General features: G+C 35.4%; 1 protein-coding gene across 1 annotated transcript in view; it reads right to left on the reverse strand.

Moving 5' to 3' along the window:
• LOC138146099 (actin-related protein 3-like) overlaps positions 1-16,100 on the reverse strand; it is an 80,723-nt gene that overhangs the window by 35,378 nt on the left and 29,245 nt on the right. The window contains 4 exon segments of the mRNA XM_069067779.1: positions 1,225-1,320; positions 2,446-2,556; positions 5,616-5,740; positions 11,706-11,761. Coding sequence (XP_068923880.1) covers positions 1,225-1,320; positions 2,446-2,556; positions 5,616-5,740; positions 11,706-11,761 — 388 coding nt within the window.

The following is a 16,100-nucleotide window of genomic DNA, read 5'->3' on the forward strand; positions in this document are numbered from 1 at the left end:
TTTCCAATAGTTCAGTACTCTGTGAAAGTCCAAAAGTTATCGTTGCCTGACTTTCACCACAAAGGTGCTAGGTGATAAAGTTAATAACATTTATAACTATCACTAAGAGTCAAAAGGATAGAAAATTACGAACCTCAAATTATCAGGGGGGGGAATGCTCAATTTTGTGGATATAAAAATTAAATGGACATTTTAGATCAACCAGAACTAACAGGGAATAATACCTTTAAAGATCACTTTTAATTTGAAAAACAAATATATTTTCCATTGGCACATTGACATGATACTATCTCTCCTTCAACACAATTACAATTGAACCAAAAAGCAATGGAGTGATGGATGTGATAGGACAAAAAAAAATTTATTAAGCACTTACTTTGTGCCAGGTACCATGCTAAGAGTTTTACAAATAGTTTCTCATTTGATTCTTGCAAAAATCCTGTGAAGCAAGTGCTATTATTTTCCACGTTTTTACAGCTCAGGGAACTGAGGCAAAAAAAGGTTACATGACTTGGCAAGGGTAGCACAGCTATTAAGTTTCTGAGGCTACATTTGATTCCGGTCTTCCAGATAGCAGGACCAGAGCTCTATCCATTCCCCCTAGCTATATAAGGAAGTCAAATTTGCAATGACTCTGGCTCAAAAAGAGGCATAAAAGTTATTCAGGCAATGAATGAAAGGAAAAGGAGGCAAGCCTGTCATTAAGTACATCAGGTGGAGAGCTAAGTACCCCAGATAAAAAGACTTACAGAAAGGCCTCCAACCCTCTAGGAGGGTATAATGGAGAGGATTTATAGAAGAACACAAATTGTACAATAAATATTTAGGAATGAAAGCATGAATGGGTTGAGATCTGTACCAATGGAAGAAGTTCTAGGATCTAATGGTATATATAACACTTTTAAGCAAAAACTCTGAAATAGCTAATAGACAAGTTTTCAAAATAAATTATAATTATAAAAAATTTTATATATAAAGGATATTTTAAAACCAGTTAGAAAAACAAGAGATTTACAAAACAACAGTACATTATAAAAACACAAGACAGACTAATAGCTATAACTTAAAATTCACAAAGGATACTATGATCAGAACTAATTAACATCTATTATGAATTTAATTTTTGCTGTGAAAAATACAGGGAAACTGACATTCCAAAAATAAGATTTTAAATGTTCAAAATTCTCAAGATTTAGATTTAAAGAAACATAAGTACATGCTTACCTGTACAGCTATGTATAGGCCTGGAACATTAAAGGATTCAAACATAATTTCAGCTGTATATTCCCTGTTTTCTGGCGTATTTAGAGGAGGTTCAGTCTATTAGATAAAGAATATTTTAAAATAAGTCAAATTAAAAAAAATTTTAAGTCCCATTAATGAAGAAATTTTTTTAAGCAAATAAATACAAAAGAGAAAGAATTTATTACTTTGCACAAAACATCACTGACTGATTTAATTAACTTCAACTATTTGGCAGAGTTATGGAATAGAGTATTTTAATTACCCAGATATACTGATTAACAAAAAGTTACCATGCATGAATTAAAACATTCTAAACCTTTGGAATTCAATTAAATATGCTTATTACAAATAATAATAAAGATAATAGCATGTAACACACTGATATGTTACTTTGTTGGACATAGGTTACAAGAAAAATAAATCTATAAAATGTGAGTTATTATTCACTCAGCAAACATTTAAGTGCTTCATGTTCAAGCCACTGTACTTAGCACTGAGGGAGATAAAGATAAATAAGACACACTCATTATTTCAAAAAGTTTATAATCTACTATAGCAGGTATGACATGAACATATATAACTAAAATACAAAATAGAAAAAAGGTTTAGGAATTAAGAGCAAGATTCTAAGATTCTATGAAAATTCATAGAAGGTAAGATGAGGGTGAGGTAAGAAGGTGAGAGAATAATAGAAGACTTATAAGCCAGAGACAGTTTTTTAACTGGGCCTTAAAGAATTAGAATTTCAACAGATGAATATAGAAAAAAGGAGAGAAAAATAGTCATGGAAGAGAAACTAGAATGGAAGCAGTAGAAATGAAGAGTAGATGAGTAGAAATAATGCAAGAAATAGTGCAGAGGTAAAAATGACAAAATTTTTTAATAAATGGATATGAGACTTAGGAAAAAGAAGTCAAGAATTATTAATGTTCATGCAAGTCTTATTTTTGTTATCACCTCATAATAAATTAAAGTACCTAAATTAAAGCTTCATTATAACACTACTCTTGTGATATAAAATATCAAATTAACTTATAGGTAAGACTATTTTAATGCCTCTTAAGTCCAATCTAAACTGAATTTACTCTGAAAGAAACTTAATACAAAAGAAAAAAACAATGTATCTTGCAAACTAACTAATAAAAACTTTCATGAAATCTTTTCTAAAGTGTACTCAAGAAAAGTGTTATTTGAACTCACCAAAAGAAAATAATGATCTTCAGGTTCTGCCCTTAGGTATTTAAAGATCACTTGTTCCATAAATCTCTCCATCAAGTCCCAATCTTCAACTATACCGTGACGGATTGGCCACTGTCAAATAAACAAACAAAATAAAATCTTGCTCTAATTTTAAAATAGCACCAATTTTAAAAGAATAAAAAATTCATCCAATTGAACTCTTGTCTACAAGAATAATCCGTGGTAATACTCAATTACAAAATTGTATTTAGGTATTTTGTTAGATCATTCATCCATTTAATAAATTATCTCTTTAAACAATTACCATGCACGATGCACTTTGATGTTAAAGAACCTGAAAAATCATAAACCAAAAATACTCCTGCAAAACCATGAAGTACAAACCCTTTTTTACATTTTTAAAAAGAGTCACAACAGCATTTAATATGTACAGCAGTTACTGAATATACTTTTTTTTTTGAAGCAACAAATGACTAGTAAGCTGTGGTCATGATTCATTGCTCATTTGTGCATACACACTCCTATTTATTTCATTGTAACTATCCTCCATTTTCTCCAATTCTCAACTCCTAAAATCATTTCCTGGAGCTAACACTTCACAATTCATTTTTCCCTAGGTATTTTTAAAATTATTTTCTCTACTTTGTTTAATACTTAGACATAACACATTTTATAATTAGATACCTTCAGGGAAAGAAAACGCTTTTCTATATTATTATACTTTTAAAAAATAACATTTTTTGTATTAACACTGTATTAACATATATTAATTTTTGTATTAACATTCCTTTCAACTCAAAAACCATTTATTAAAGTATTTACTAGTTCTAAACACTATGAATTGAAATAGATTAACATAGAAAAATTAAATAGTCCCTGTCCCTGAAGAGTTTTCATTCTATTAGGAGATATGAGATATAGGTAAATATAAAGTAATTTAAGGGAAGACAGAGAGCTCCAATAAGTAATATTGGCTAAGCCTACACACAAGAAGGTAGCACCTCAGTTGAGCTTTTAAGGCAACAAAGGATTTAGAGAAATGCATGTATTTTGAGGTGAACCTTGGATATCACCTAGTATAAACTCTTCATCCTACAGAAGAAGAAACTAAGTATCAGAAAAGTTAAGATAACCAAAGCAGTTAAGACTTAACAGGCAGGGGGAGGAGCCAAGATGGTACAATAGAAGCACAAACTTGGTGTGGGCTCCAGCTCCAACCACTTCTAATACCTGTAAAAAAAGATGACTCTAAACAAATTTTAAAGCTACAGAACCCACAAAGTGACAGAGAGAAACAAATCTTCTGTTGAAGACAGCCTGTAGGCCAATAGGAAAGGTCTATCACAGCACGCTGGGAGCCAAGCGCAGTCCCTCAGGAGCCCCAAGGTTCCAGCCCCAGGTGCGGCCCAAACAAGCGCTGGCCAGCGCAGACTTCAGGAGGGTGAATCACCAGAAGCTGTAGGGCTTTTCAGACTTTTCAACCCATAAACACCAAAGACAAAGTAAAAGGTCAGTGGGGAACTCTTTTGGAACAGAGGGGGAAGAAAGAACACAGTCTGCCCCTGTCCCTGGGCAAGAAGCAGCACATGGCTGCCTCAAGAGCTCCTGGCCTGCAGATTGTAGGGGGGACCAAGAGACCATTCAGAGGGTAATCACTCTTGCTTTAACCTGCTTAGATCTGGATCACAGTCTTAGGTGGTGGTCCTGGGGTGTGTGGCCAGTAAGCCAAAATTTTGGGGGGCTATAGAGATGGTACCTTCCTAATAGCTCTGGCAGCTGCAAAAACCCCAGTGATTTGGAACAAAGCTCTCCTCTCTGGAAGCCAAGTTCTACCGTGGCAAAGAGTTCAAAAGTCAAGTAATTGACTGGCAAGATGAGCAAGCAGAAGCACAAACAGACCATAGAATCCTTTTTTGTGGATAAAAAGGATCAAGGCATGGAGTGGGAGGAAGACAGTAAAGTCAGAACTCCTGCATCAAAAGCATCCAAGAAAAATATGAACTGGTTATAGGCCATGGGGGAGCTCAAGAAGAATTTTGAAAATCAAGTAAGAGAAGTAGAGGAAAAATTGGGAAGAGATATGAGAATGATGCAAGAAAATCATGAAAAGCAAGTCAACAGCCTGTTAAAGGAGACCCAAAAATACAATGAAGAAAATAACACCTTACAAAATAGACTAATTCAAATGACAAGAGGCCCAAAAATCCAGTGAGGAGAAGGATGCCTTAAAAAGTCAAATTTGTCAGATGGAAAAGCAATTTCAAAAACTCACTGAAGAGAATAACTCCTTAAAAATTAGATTGGAAAAATTGGAAGCTAATGACTTTATGAGAAATCAAGATACTATAAAACAGATCCAAACAAATGAAAAAATAGAAGGCAATATGAAATCTCTCACTGGAAAAACCACTGACCTGGAAAATAGATCCAGGAAAGATAATTTTAAAATTATTGGACTTCATGAAAGCCATGATCAAAAAAAGAGACTAGACACCATCTTTCAAGAAATTATTGAGCAAAACTACCCTGATATTCTAGAATCAGAGGGCAAAATAGAAATTGAAAGAATTTACCAATCACCTCTTGAAAAAGATCCCAAAAACAAAACTCCTAGGAATATTATAGCCAAATTCCAGAGTTCCCAGGTCAAGGAGAAAATACTGCAAGCAGTCAGGAAGAAACAATTTGAGTACTGTGGAAATACAATCAGGTAACACAAGACCTAGCAGCTTCTACATTAAGGGATAGAAGGGCTTGGAATATGATATTCCCGGAGGTCAAAGGAGCTAGAACTAAAACCAAGAAGTACCTATCCAGCAAAACTGAGTATAATGCTACAGGGGAAAATATGGTCATTCAATGAAATGGAGGATTTTCAAACATTCTTGATGAAAAAAACAGGAGGATGCTATAAGAGATAACAGACTGGGGGAAGGGATATTCAGTAGGCTTGCTATTTTGGGGTGGGGGTAGGGGAAAGATGGGGAGCAAAATCTTGTGGAAATGAATGTTGAAAACTAAAAATAAATAAATAAATTTTAAAAAGAAATTTAACAGGCAGAAAGTGACAGAGACAGAATTTATGACGGTAGAAAACAAATACTCTCAGAAATACCATGAAATTTTTTAATAAAAATTCTCATTTATCTTGACTAACCACAGGATCATACCTTTGTTGCATAAGTTGGCTTTTCTATTGCTTCATCCCCAATAAAGAAGTCTAGATCATCAACACCCTTCATCACCCTCCTTTGTGCTTGATCTCCTACTTTTGCAGACTCCTTGATAGCAATACCTTTTAAAAAGGAACACAGGTACTCAGACATGTTAGAGGTTAGCATTCCTCAAATTACACTTATACAGTATCTTTTATCACTCCCATCCTGGATATATATACCAAAGATAATTTTTCATTTTATCACAAACACTCACATCTGAGACTATATATAAAACTTTAAACAGATAAGTAATATCATGAAAAAAAAACTTTAAATATAATAAGAAGCTGTGATAGTAATGGCAATTAAAGATTCCCCTGTATTGGCTTGGTTTTCAAATTGATTATGTTAAAACCCAGAGTTTGTTAATCCCACCTGTGGGATGGACTTTTTGATGTGAAAAGAAAGTCCTGAACTGGGAGGAGCTGGTGATGTAGATTTGGAGAGACAAGAGAGAGGCGGAAGATTTTTTTGGAAGCAGCACCTCGTGGAGAGAGAGAGACTAAGAGATTGCTGGTGGCCGCTTTGAATTGCCCTGGACTTTTGAGACCTGCCCCCTGAGCTGCCAAGGACTGAGGAGACATGGCTGTTTTGCTGGTACTTTGTCTGTCTGTTTTGATGTTATTTTGCCAGATTTGTCCACTGGTGAAAGACTGTCCTGTTGAAGAAGTCCTTGAACCTGGCATTTGGTTAAGAAGCCCTGAGACTGTCCTGCAGACAGAGAGTGAATACTGTCCACTGGTGAGGGACAGTGCTGTTGTTGCAGGGGTCTGGGAGCCTTTCTGTTGGTTGAGAAGCCCTGAAGAAGGATTTTCTTGTTGTATGTTTACAGAAATCCTGGGAGAGGGCTTTGCTAATGTGTTCAGGGGTTCTAGGACTGTTCTACAGACAGAGGATAAATTCATGAAGGGACTGGCAATGTATCTTATGGCCTTGCTAAGCCTTGTCTCCCCAGGAACTAAGATTGCTGAGAACTTGCCTCCTGTCAAGATGAAGAAAAGACCTCCATTTGGGTATTAAGTGCTGTGTTTAAACTTGATGTAACTCTGGGGTAGATTCAATTGTGATCCAGGGGTGGGGAACTTTTGACCTTATTGTGCTCTGTGATTGACAAATGAAGGTACTTTACCTATGTTTGGAAACTAATCTCCATTTGAGAAGAGGGGTTTTGTGGTGGACCAAATGAAGGTATAGCCTAGGGGTGGAGAAGTATTTAGAACAGGGACTTTGTAATTGATTGAATGATTGGAAGGTCCTGGGGTGGGGTAGTACTTGGAGATTATTTAATCACATTTAGTAAATGCTGTATTTGGAATGATGTCATGTTTTGATCTTCTCTGTTCTTGGTTGGTCACTGAATAAAATGGAGAGCACCTATGCTGGTATTCTGAACCTTGGGAAGTTGCCTTTCCTTTGGCATTATATTACAGAAGCTAAAAATGTATTATGCAGAAAGATTATTTTTAAGTATTTCAATAACCACGAGATTCATTTCAATTTTAAACAGCAGACATTTCACCACCTCAAGTCATCTGAAAGCCCAGAAAGATAAAGGTGAAATATACTGACAAAAAAGAGCTAGAGGAAATGCAAAAATATTTTCCCCTTCAAACTTTTCTATCCTATTATTTTGTGTTACAAATCATGAACCAATGACTTAAACTAAAAACACTCAAAGGATTTAGTTGTAAATGTCATTTAAAAAAAAATAAAGCTATTTTTCAAAATCAACAATAATTCTCAAACAACTTAGCAAATTTAACATACCACTTCACAGCTAAAACTTAAATTATAAAATTTCTGAATTCTTCAAGTTTTAAACAGTTCTTCATTCAAAATAGTTCTTATCTGAATGTATTTAGGTTGATCTGGAATTCAACTATGGTACCATCATTTTTTAATAGTTATATTCTTTTTTTTTTTTGCTTTTTGGAGGGCAATTGGGGTTAAGCAACTTGCCCAAGGTCATATGGCTAGTTTTTGTGTTAAGTGTATGAGATTGGATTTGAACTCAGGTCCTCCTGACTTCAGAGCCAGTGCTCTATTCACTGTACCACCTACCTGGCCCTAATACTTACATTCTTACTAATTTGGGCAGAGAAGACTGAAAGAGAAAAATTCTAAATCCACAGTCAGTCCCTTCTAACTTTTATATTAACACCTGACTATTAGAATTAGGAAATCTTGTAAATATGAAGGGGACAATATGTCCAAGATTCCCTACAAACCTGCCCCAAAATTTGCCCAAATCGCTGTTATTTAGAAAGCCAAGTGAAGAGAAGCAATTATCTTGAATTTATTTCAGTATACATTGTTTGCTAATATATGTATAAAAAGGAATGTTACAATTGCATAGTCTAAGGTTTAGTATTTCTGGAAAATATGGCAATTCAAGAAGACAGGTTAAGTTGGATTCAGGGTTTGAATTTGCCAAAAGTCAAGTTCATACTTATCAAACCAATAGTATACAGCAAAATAGAGAGGTACTACATGACCTGAGAATAAAATCTTAAAACCCATGAGGGCAGAAATGGTGAAAATTGTGTAATTAGTAAACTTCTGAAAGCTATAGACAAAACTCTCAAATGGTATTTAATCAAAAATGCCATGCAATTCTGTATATTCTATCATACAGACAGAAGCTAAAAACTACCAAAAATTGCTAACGGTATGAAAATAAAAAATTGAGAATACCATTTAAAATTCAAAAAGCAATTCATCATCTAGGTCATAGTACTTTCATACCTCTTAAAAGAAAATGGTGCTCCAAAAGATTGGCATTATAAACAAAAATGTGTAGCAACAAGGCTTAGCTTACCAATGTTTTCTGAGTGTAATTTTTCAAGTGTAAGGAAGGGGAATAAACAATATGGTGCCAAGCTTATTACCATATGAAATATAATAGCAGCTATCACTTCTACTACAGTCTTATAAGCCCTTTAACTATGTATAATTTTTTTTTCATTTTAATCCCAACTAAAAACTTTTAAGAAGACAGAAACAGGAAAATCTTTATAAGATATAATTATCCTCTAGAATTCCCTATATTCCTTCAGCAACTCCAGTGATTTATGAAGAAGATCTGTACCATCAGTTAACATGCTTTACATTCTCACAAGCAATATATTTCTAATTTATAATGACATCTATGTGGCTCAAAATAAATTAAGTTATTCCAAGTATTACTAACAGGCTTTCTTTGAAATACTCTGATTAAATGACAAAAATAATTATAAACATTTTAAAGTAATTATAACACTAAGTCAGCAGCCTTAGAATTAGTTTGGTGAGAAAGACTTTTGAAAATTCAATTGTTATTTGTAGGAAATAAAGAAATTATAAATATTTCATATCCTCATAAGAAAAAAAAGAATAAAAATCAAGTCTGGACTTTGATATGAAATGAAGCAGCAAGAACATGTAAGACCAGAAATGGGATGCAAAGTCTAAAAGATTACTTCTATGAAGCTTTCTAACAAATTAAACCTTCTAAATCCTCAAAGGTAGAAGCCTATCTAATGCCACTGGAGTTACTTAGGAACAAAAGCAGGAACTCCATGGAGATTTTAGTATTATAGGATTTACAGTTCAAAGGAACCTTAAATTATCTAGTCTTATCCTATTTAACAACTGAGGAAACAGAGCTCCAGAGAAGTTAAGTGATTTGCCAAAGGTCACATATGTAAAAGGAGCTATTCCTGTTAATACACTTACAACCATCACATTAAACTCAATGGATCATAGAATAAGACTTGGAAGAACCTTTAAAGGCCATCTAGCCTACTATCCTCATTTTATATTTGAGGAAAAGGAGGCACCCAGAGGTTAGTGGCTTTGCCCAAGGTCACACGGGCAAGCCACAGTAGAGATTTCAACACATTCAGCAACAGAAAAGTAATCTATAACAAAATTAAAAGATAATATGACAGGCACGGCTAGGTGGCGCAGTGAATAGAGCACAGGCCTTGGAGTCAGGAGGACCTGAGTTCAAATTTGAACTCAGACACTTAACACAAAAACTAGCCATGCGACCTTGGGCACATCACTTAACTTCAACTGCCTTGCCTTCCCCCCTCCAAAAAGAAAAAAAAAGATAATATGATATATAAAAGTATAAACAAAGAAAACTAGGGCATCTTTTGTTAAAACTTAAGACCTGACACCAATGAAGTACAGAAATAAAGTTCTAAAAAACATTATTAGCATCAAAATCAGAATAATAAATCCAGTTGAAAAGACAATTTTATTAGCATTCAGTCTGCAACCATAGCAGCTTAGTGGTGCAGTGGATAGAAAATTGGGCTTGTAGTCAGAAGACTGATCTTCTTGAGTTTAAATCTGGCCTCAGATACTAGCTGTGTAGCCCTCACTTCACCTTCTTTTTATCTCAATTTCCTCATTTGTAAAATGAGCTGGAGAAGGAAATGCCTGAAACATAGAGGGGTGCTATATCACAGGATATGTTATAGATATCTTTGGGGCAGCAAGGAGGTACAGTGGATAGAACACTGGGCTTGGGATCAGGAAGACTCATCTTCATGAGTTCAAATCCGGCCTCAGACATTTACTATGTGATTCTGGACAAGTCACTTAACTCTGCCTCAGTGTCTCTCTCATCTACAAAATGAGCAGGAGAAGGAAATGGCAAATCACTCCAGTATCTCTGCCCAAGAAAACCCCAAATGGGGTTGGAAAAAGTTGGACACAACTAAAAGTGACTCAACAAACAACTTCAAACATCATTAAATTTAAGTCATCTTTAAGATTAAATGGCAATACATTGTTCAATATTACATAACACTTCATCACCATAATGGCCCTGGTATACAAACTATCAAAATTCAAGGAATGCTTCTTGCAGCACTGCTCCACAAGGCTATAGGGGAGGACGTAAGAAAGCAGGACAGCTGAGGTGCTATAAGCACAAAAGAGACAACAAATATACTTTAGAAACATAATGATAAACAACTTCAAATAATCAGCAAAAACCTGTGGTGGTGGAAAATATATCAACTGATAATGAAATGGGATACCTCATTTGAAATAAATGGAGCCTAAAATGAGAGATAAAGGAATGACAACAGATACAAGTTCTGCAAAAAAGTGGTTACTTAACCATAAACCAAAGGACAGTCCTCCATGTGTCTGTAATGGAAAGGAATAAGCTGCCCATACCCATGAAGAGCAATGTCAACAGTCCTGGAGGAAGACAACCCAAATACGATTTTTTTTAAAGGAGGTTTTTTCCCCCCCAATTTAGTCTGTTTCTTCTTTCACACATGATTAATTTGGAAATATGTATTACATGACTGCACATATATAACCTATATCAAATTGCTTACCATCTTAAAGAGGGGGGAGGTGAAGGGCAGAGAGAGAAAATCTGGAACTCAAAATTTTTAAAAATTTGTCTTTAATGTAATTGGGAAAAAAATATTTAAAAATAAAAATTTAAAAAATTAATAATAATTAATTATATAATAATTATATTATTATATATTGTATATAATAATTATATTATAATAATTATTATATAATAATAAATAATATATAATAATTAATAATAAAAAATAAAAATATTTAAAAATAAAAACAAAAAAGAGGTGCTCAGGAAAGGAAACGTGGGAGACATTTTGTCTAAAATTTTCCTTTCTTTTTGGAGGCCAGGGCAATTGGGGTTAAGTGACTTGCTCAAGGTCACAAAGCTAGTAAGTGTTAAGTGTCTGAGGCCAGTTTTGAATTCAGGTCCTTCTGATTCCAGGGCTGGTGCTCTATTCACTTCACCACCTCACTAATATTTTCTAACAACTATTAATCCTATCCTTTCTTCTTTTAGAAAAACTTTAATTCAAATATATTTTAATTCTAAATGTATGATTTGTAGTGAATTCCTTTATTCAGTCAGAAATATGTAGCACACTTCAAATATGGCAAACTATATGCCTATTATTCTGGCAGAATTATTTACTAACTAGACAGAAGTTTACTACAAACAGGAACAATATTAAATCTGTTTATGCATTCATTTGAGGGAGTACTTACATGACGGGATGATAAACTGTGGTTCTGTATTTCCAGCATATCCAAGTTTTGTATACCTGAAAAAACAGACAGCATTCTGTAAAACCCTTCATTAGCATATGAAACTAATTCACTACAATACTGAAATTTAATAGTCATCTCTCCCTGGGAAAGAAATCTATATAATGGCATGTACTACAAAGTGTGTGAAAAGTATCATTTTTAAAAATTTGAACCTTGCTGTAGTGGATCCCTTATTATCATCCTAAATATTTTAAACAGGTCTTTCTTTTGACTATTACAATTTAAAAATGTAATGGCTGACATTTAATAAGCAGCATGCCTTGAAACTGTATGCCTAAGGTTAGAAATTAATTGTCTTGGGGTCAATGTCTCATGAATCCATCCAGGATAATGGGTGTTGGGAGAAGAAGCTATTCTCCTCAACCCCTTCCTTGCCTATCCAGAATCCACCGGGAATGTCAAGCAGCAGAAGCCTCTACCACCAGGGTTGGCCTGCCTCCTTGTATTTCTCCTTTGTCCCAAACTCCATTTTTTTCCTTATAAGAGGAGGACAACTAGGTCTTACTATCTGTCTTACTACTGCCTCCTAAAATCATTCAAACCTTATCATCTGTCTTGCTTCTGTACCCTGAAGTACCCTGCCACTATCATTTTAATTACTTACATTACATAATCCAAGGTCTTTGGAGCCTTTCAATGCACCAAGAAGCTGAACTTTCTTACATATATATATATACAGAGAGAGAGAGAGAGAGAGAGAGACTTCCCCCAATAGGGCTGTGAGCTGCTTGACAGCAGAAATTGTCTTGCTTTTTCTATCTTAATCCCCAGCACTTAACACAATGCCTAGAACTGAGTGTCTGATAAATGTTTTTTCGCTCATTCAAAGATAAAACAGATTTTCACCTGATCCTGAAATAAAGCTGATGCAATCTTATGAGGCAGTTAAAAAAAAAAAAAGCCTATCTTGGGGAGTGTACTGGGAGGGGATGGGGTGGGGGGAATGCTAGAATCGAAGTGAATTTAAACATTTATTAAGTATGTTCCATGTATGTACATGGCACTGGAGACACAAGGATAACAACACAAAGTTCCTGCCCTCAGTGAGTTTCTATTCATATTGAGAGATGTGAGATAATTTTGGGAGTGGACAGAGCTTTCAGGAACCCTTTACTTTCAAATGGTGGCACACACCAGAGTCAAGCCTTGAAAGAAGAGGAAGAATCTCAGACAGACATGAGGAAGGAAAAACTTTGCAGGGATGGGAGAGTCTGAACAAATTCTCGGAGGCAGAGAAAAATAACTAGTACAACTACTTCAGTTTGGCTGAAATGTAGAGTAAGTGAAGGGAAACAAGGATAGAAGATTAGTTAGAACCAGATAAAGGACTTAAATTTCATGCTAGAATCTGTATTTTATCCTATAAGCAATGGGGAGAGCTATGCAAGTTACTAAATCACAAAGTCAGACCTATGCAATAGGAAGTGTTTTTGGCAGTTGTATGAAGGATGGATTAGAAAGGAAAGAAATGTGAAGACAAGGTGACAAAGTCAAAAAGCTATAAATACTATTTTCAATCTCCTCCCCCCTCCGTCTCCCCAGTGATTCCTTCCACTCTGCCTTCAAACATGCCGAGAATCAACTCTATCTTAAAAATGAAAATTTAAAAAAAAAACCTCCAAGAATCCTAAGTAATTACCCTATTTCTCACCATTCTTATTTTTCTCAATGGTGCTAACTAGCAATCTCTTAACAAATCATCTTATACTCATTCTTCTTTCTTTTCCTTCACATGCAATACACCAGAATCCTCTGTACTCTTCCTCAGCTTAACCCTGACATCATCATAGTAGTTAATTGTTCAATAATTTTAGTCATGTCCGACTCTTCATGACTCCATTTGGGGTTTTCTTGGCAAGGATACTGGAGGGGTTTGCCATTTCTTTCTCCAGTTCATTTTACAGGTGAGGAACTGGGGCAAACAGGCGGGAAGTGACTTGCCCAGGGTCACTCAATGGTTAAATGTTTGAGGCCAGAGTTCAACTCAGGAAGATGAGTCTTCCTAAATTCAGGCCCAGCACTCTGTATACTGCACTACCTAACTGCCTTCATTATAGTGCCTCATTAAATCAGAATTATTGTAAGTCTCTTTTTCAAGTACCTGTCCCTCCCTTTTTACTCTATCCTATGTACCACTGTTACTAAACTATAAGTTTCATGAGTAGACAGGAGTTGTATTGTATATCAATATTTTTATATCAATATATTATATAACAATAGTCTTCCGGTGATACTATATGGTAAGCTTTGAAATACCAAAACTCTCAAATTAAAATTTTAGGTCACCTAAATAGCAATGAAGAAGTACATGGTAGTTTTAAGTAGCCAGTACCATATTATCAATAAAAAACTCCAATAGACCTAAGTCATACTACCAAAAACAGAGAAGTCACATAATATGAGCAAAGAATAACCAATGGTCAGACCCTAAGCAACATGCCCATATCTAGAGATGCGCAATATACCGAATGAATCCCCAATGGTGATTTATGAGAAAGCATGGGCAAGATTCACATAGGATGAGACATAAACTTTACCATAGGAAAGGCAATTATACTCATATGAGATCAGAATCAAAGATATTTCAAAGTATTCTCTCTAGCAACTATCACAGTGTTCAGTATAGGGTAAGAGCTTAATGAAAGCCTGTTGAGGGAATAAATGTTAAATCTCCCTAAAACATTGTAAGGTACTCCAACCCATTCAAAATCCTGCAATAGCCCCATATGGGCAAAAGTCATTAGTTTAGCATTCAAAGAAATCTATAATCTGGTCTCTCTCTGACTTTTGTCTCCCACTATTTCTCCATACTACCCTTTTGCTCCAACTGAAACATTCTACTCATTTTCCAAAAACATGATGAAATGATCTAGAAAACTGTGCTATGTTTCTTTGTTTCATTTTCTCCATTTGGAATTTAAGTTCTACTCTTCCTTAAAAGGACCATATGATTACTGAACCTTAGATTTAGAACTAGAAGGGGCATTAGAGACTCTCTATTCCAAGATTTCACTTTATGGAAAAAACTAAGGCCCAAGAGTTGAGGTGACTTGCTCAAACTCACACAGTCTCAGAGGCAGCTTTAAACTAAGGCCTCTTCATTCCAATCTAGTCAGTCAACATTTATTAAGCATCTACTATGTGGCAGGCACTGTGCTAAGTAAGTACTGGAGCATACAAAGGAAGGCAATAGCCAGGCCCTGGTCTCAAGAAGCTCACAATCTAACGAAGGAGACAAAATGCAAACAATTATGTATAAAACAATATATGGCATAAATTGGAAATAGTCAAAAGAAGGAAGTCAATGGAATTAGAAGGATTGGAAAAGGCTTCCTATCTATAGAAGGTATGATTTTAGCTGAGACTTGAAGAAAGTCAGGGAAGCCAGGGCAGATGAAGGACAGCATTACAGGCCTTGGGGGGATTGGGGCAAGGGTGGGGGTGAGGGCAAACAGGACATGTAAGAAGACTGGAAAAGTAGGAGGAAGTCAAGTTATAAAGGGCTTTAAACACCAAACAGGATTTTCTATTTGATTCTGGAGGTAACAGGATGCCACCAGAATTTGTTGAGTCACATGACCAGACCTATGCTTTAGGAAGAACACTATGACTGCCAAGTGGAGGATGGTAGTAAAGTGGGAAGATTCTTGCAGCAGGCAGACCAAAGAACAGACTATTCCAACAGTACAGAAGTGAGATATGAGGGCCCTCACCAGGATGCTGGCAATTTCAGAGGAGAAGGGAGCATATGAAAAAGACATTAGTTACAAAGGTATAAAAATCCACAGGTCTTGGTAATAGATTGGATATGTGAGTGTTATGAGAGGGAGGAGTAGAACATGACCCCTAGGTTGCAAGCCTGGCAGGCTGGGATGACTGTAATTGACAACTGAATATAATTGAGAATTTTGAAATGCAGGAAAGGGATTGGGTAGAAAGACAAAGGCAGTTTGGGATATGCTGAGCTAGAGATATTTAAAGGACACCCAGTCTGAGATATCTAATAGGCAGCTGGAGATGTAAGACTGAAGGTCAGCAGAGTTTGGGCTGGATAAGGTGATCTGAGAATCATCAGCATAGAGATGATAATTGAATCCATAGGAGATAACCAAGTCAAAACGTATACAGGGAGAATAAAAGAGAGCCTGGGACAGAACTCTGACACACACAGATAATAAAAGTGACCTGGATGAAGATCTAGCAAAATAAATTGAGAAGATATGATCAGATAGATAGAAGAGAACCAGAAGAGTACTGTCCCAAACACCAGAGAAATAAGAGTATCAAGAAAAAAGTGAATGATAATGGCAAAGGCTGCAGAGAAGTCAAGAA

Source organism: Petaurus breviceps, unplaced genomic scaffold (genome assembly GCF_028583685.1).
Source record: "Petaurus breviceps papuanus isolate PSGF00001 unplaced genomic scaffold, PetGlider_PUasm1.0 90752, whole genome shotgun sequence".
NCBI lineage: Eukaryota > Metazoa > Chordata > Mammalia > Diprotodontia > Petauridae > Petaurus > Petaurus breviceps.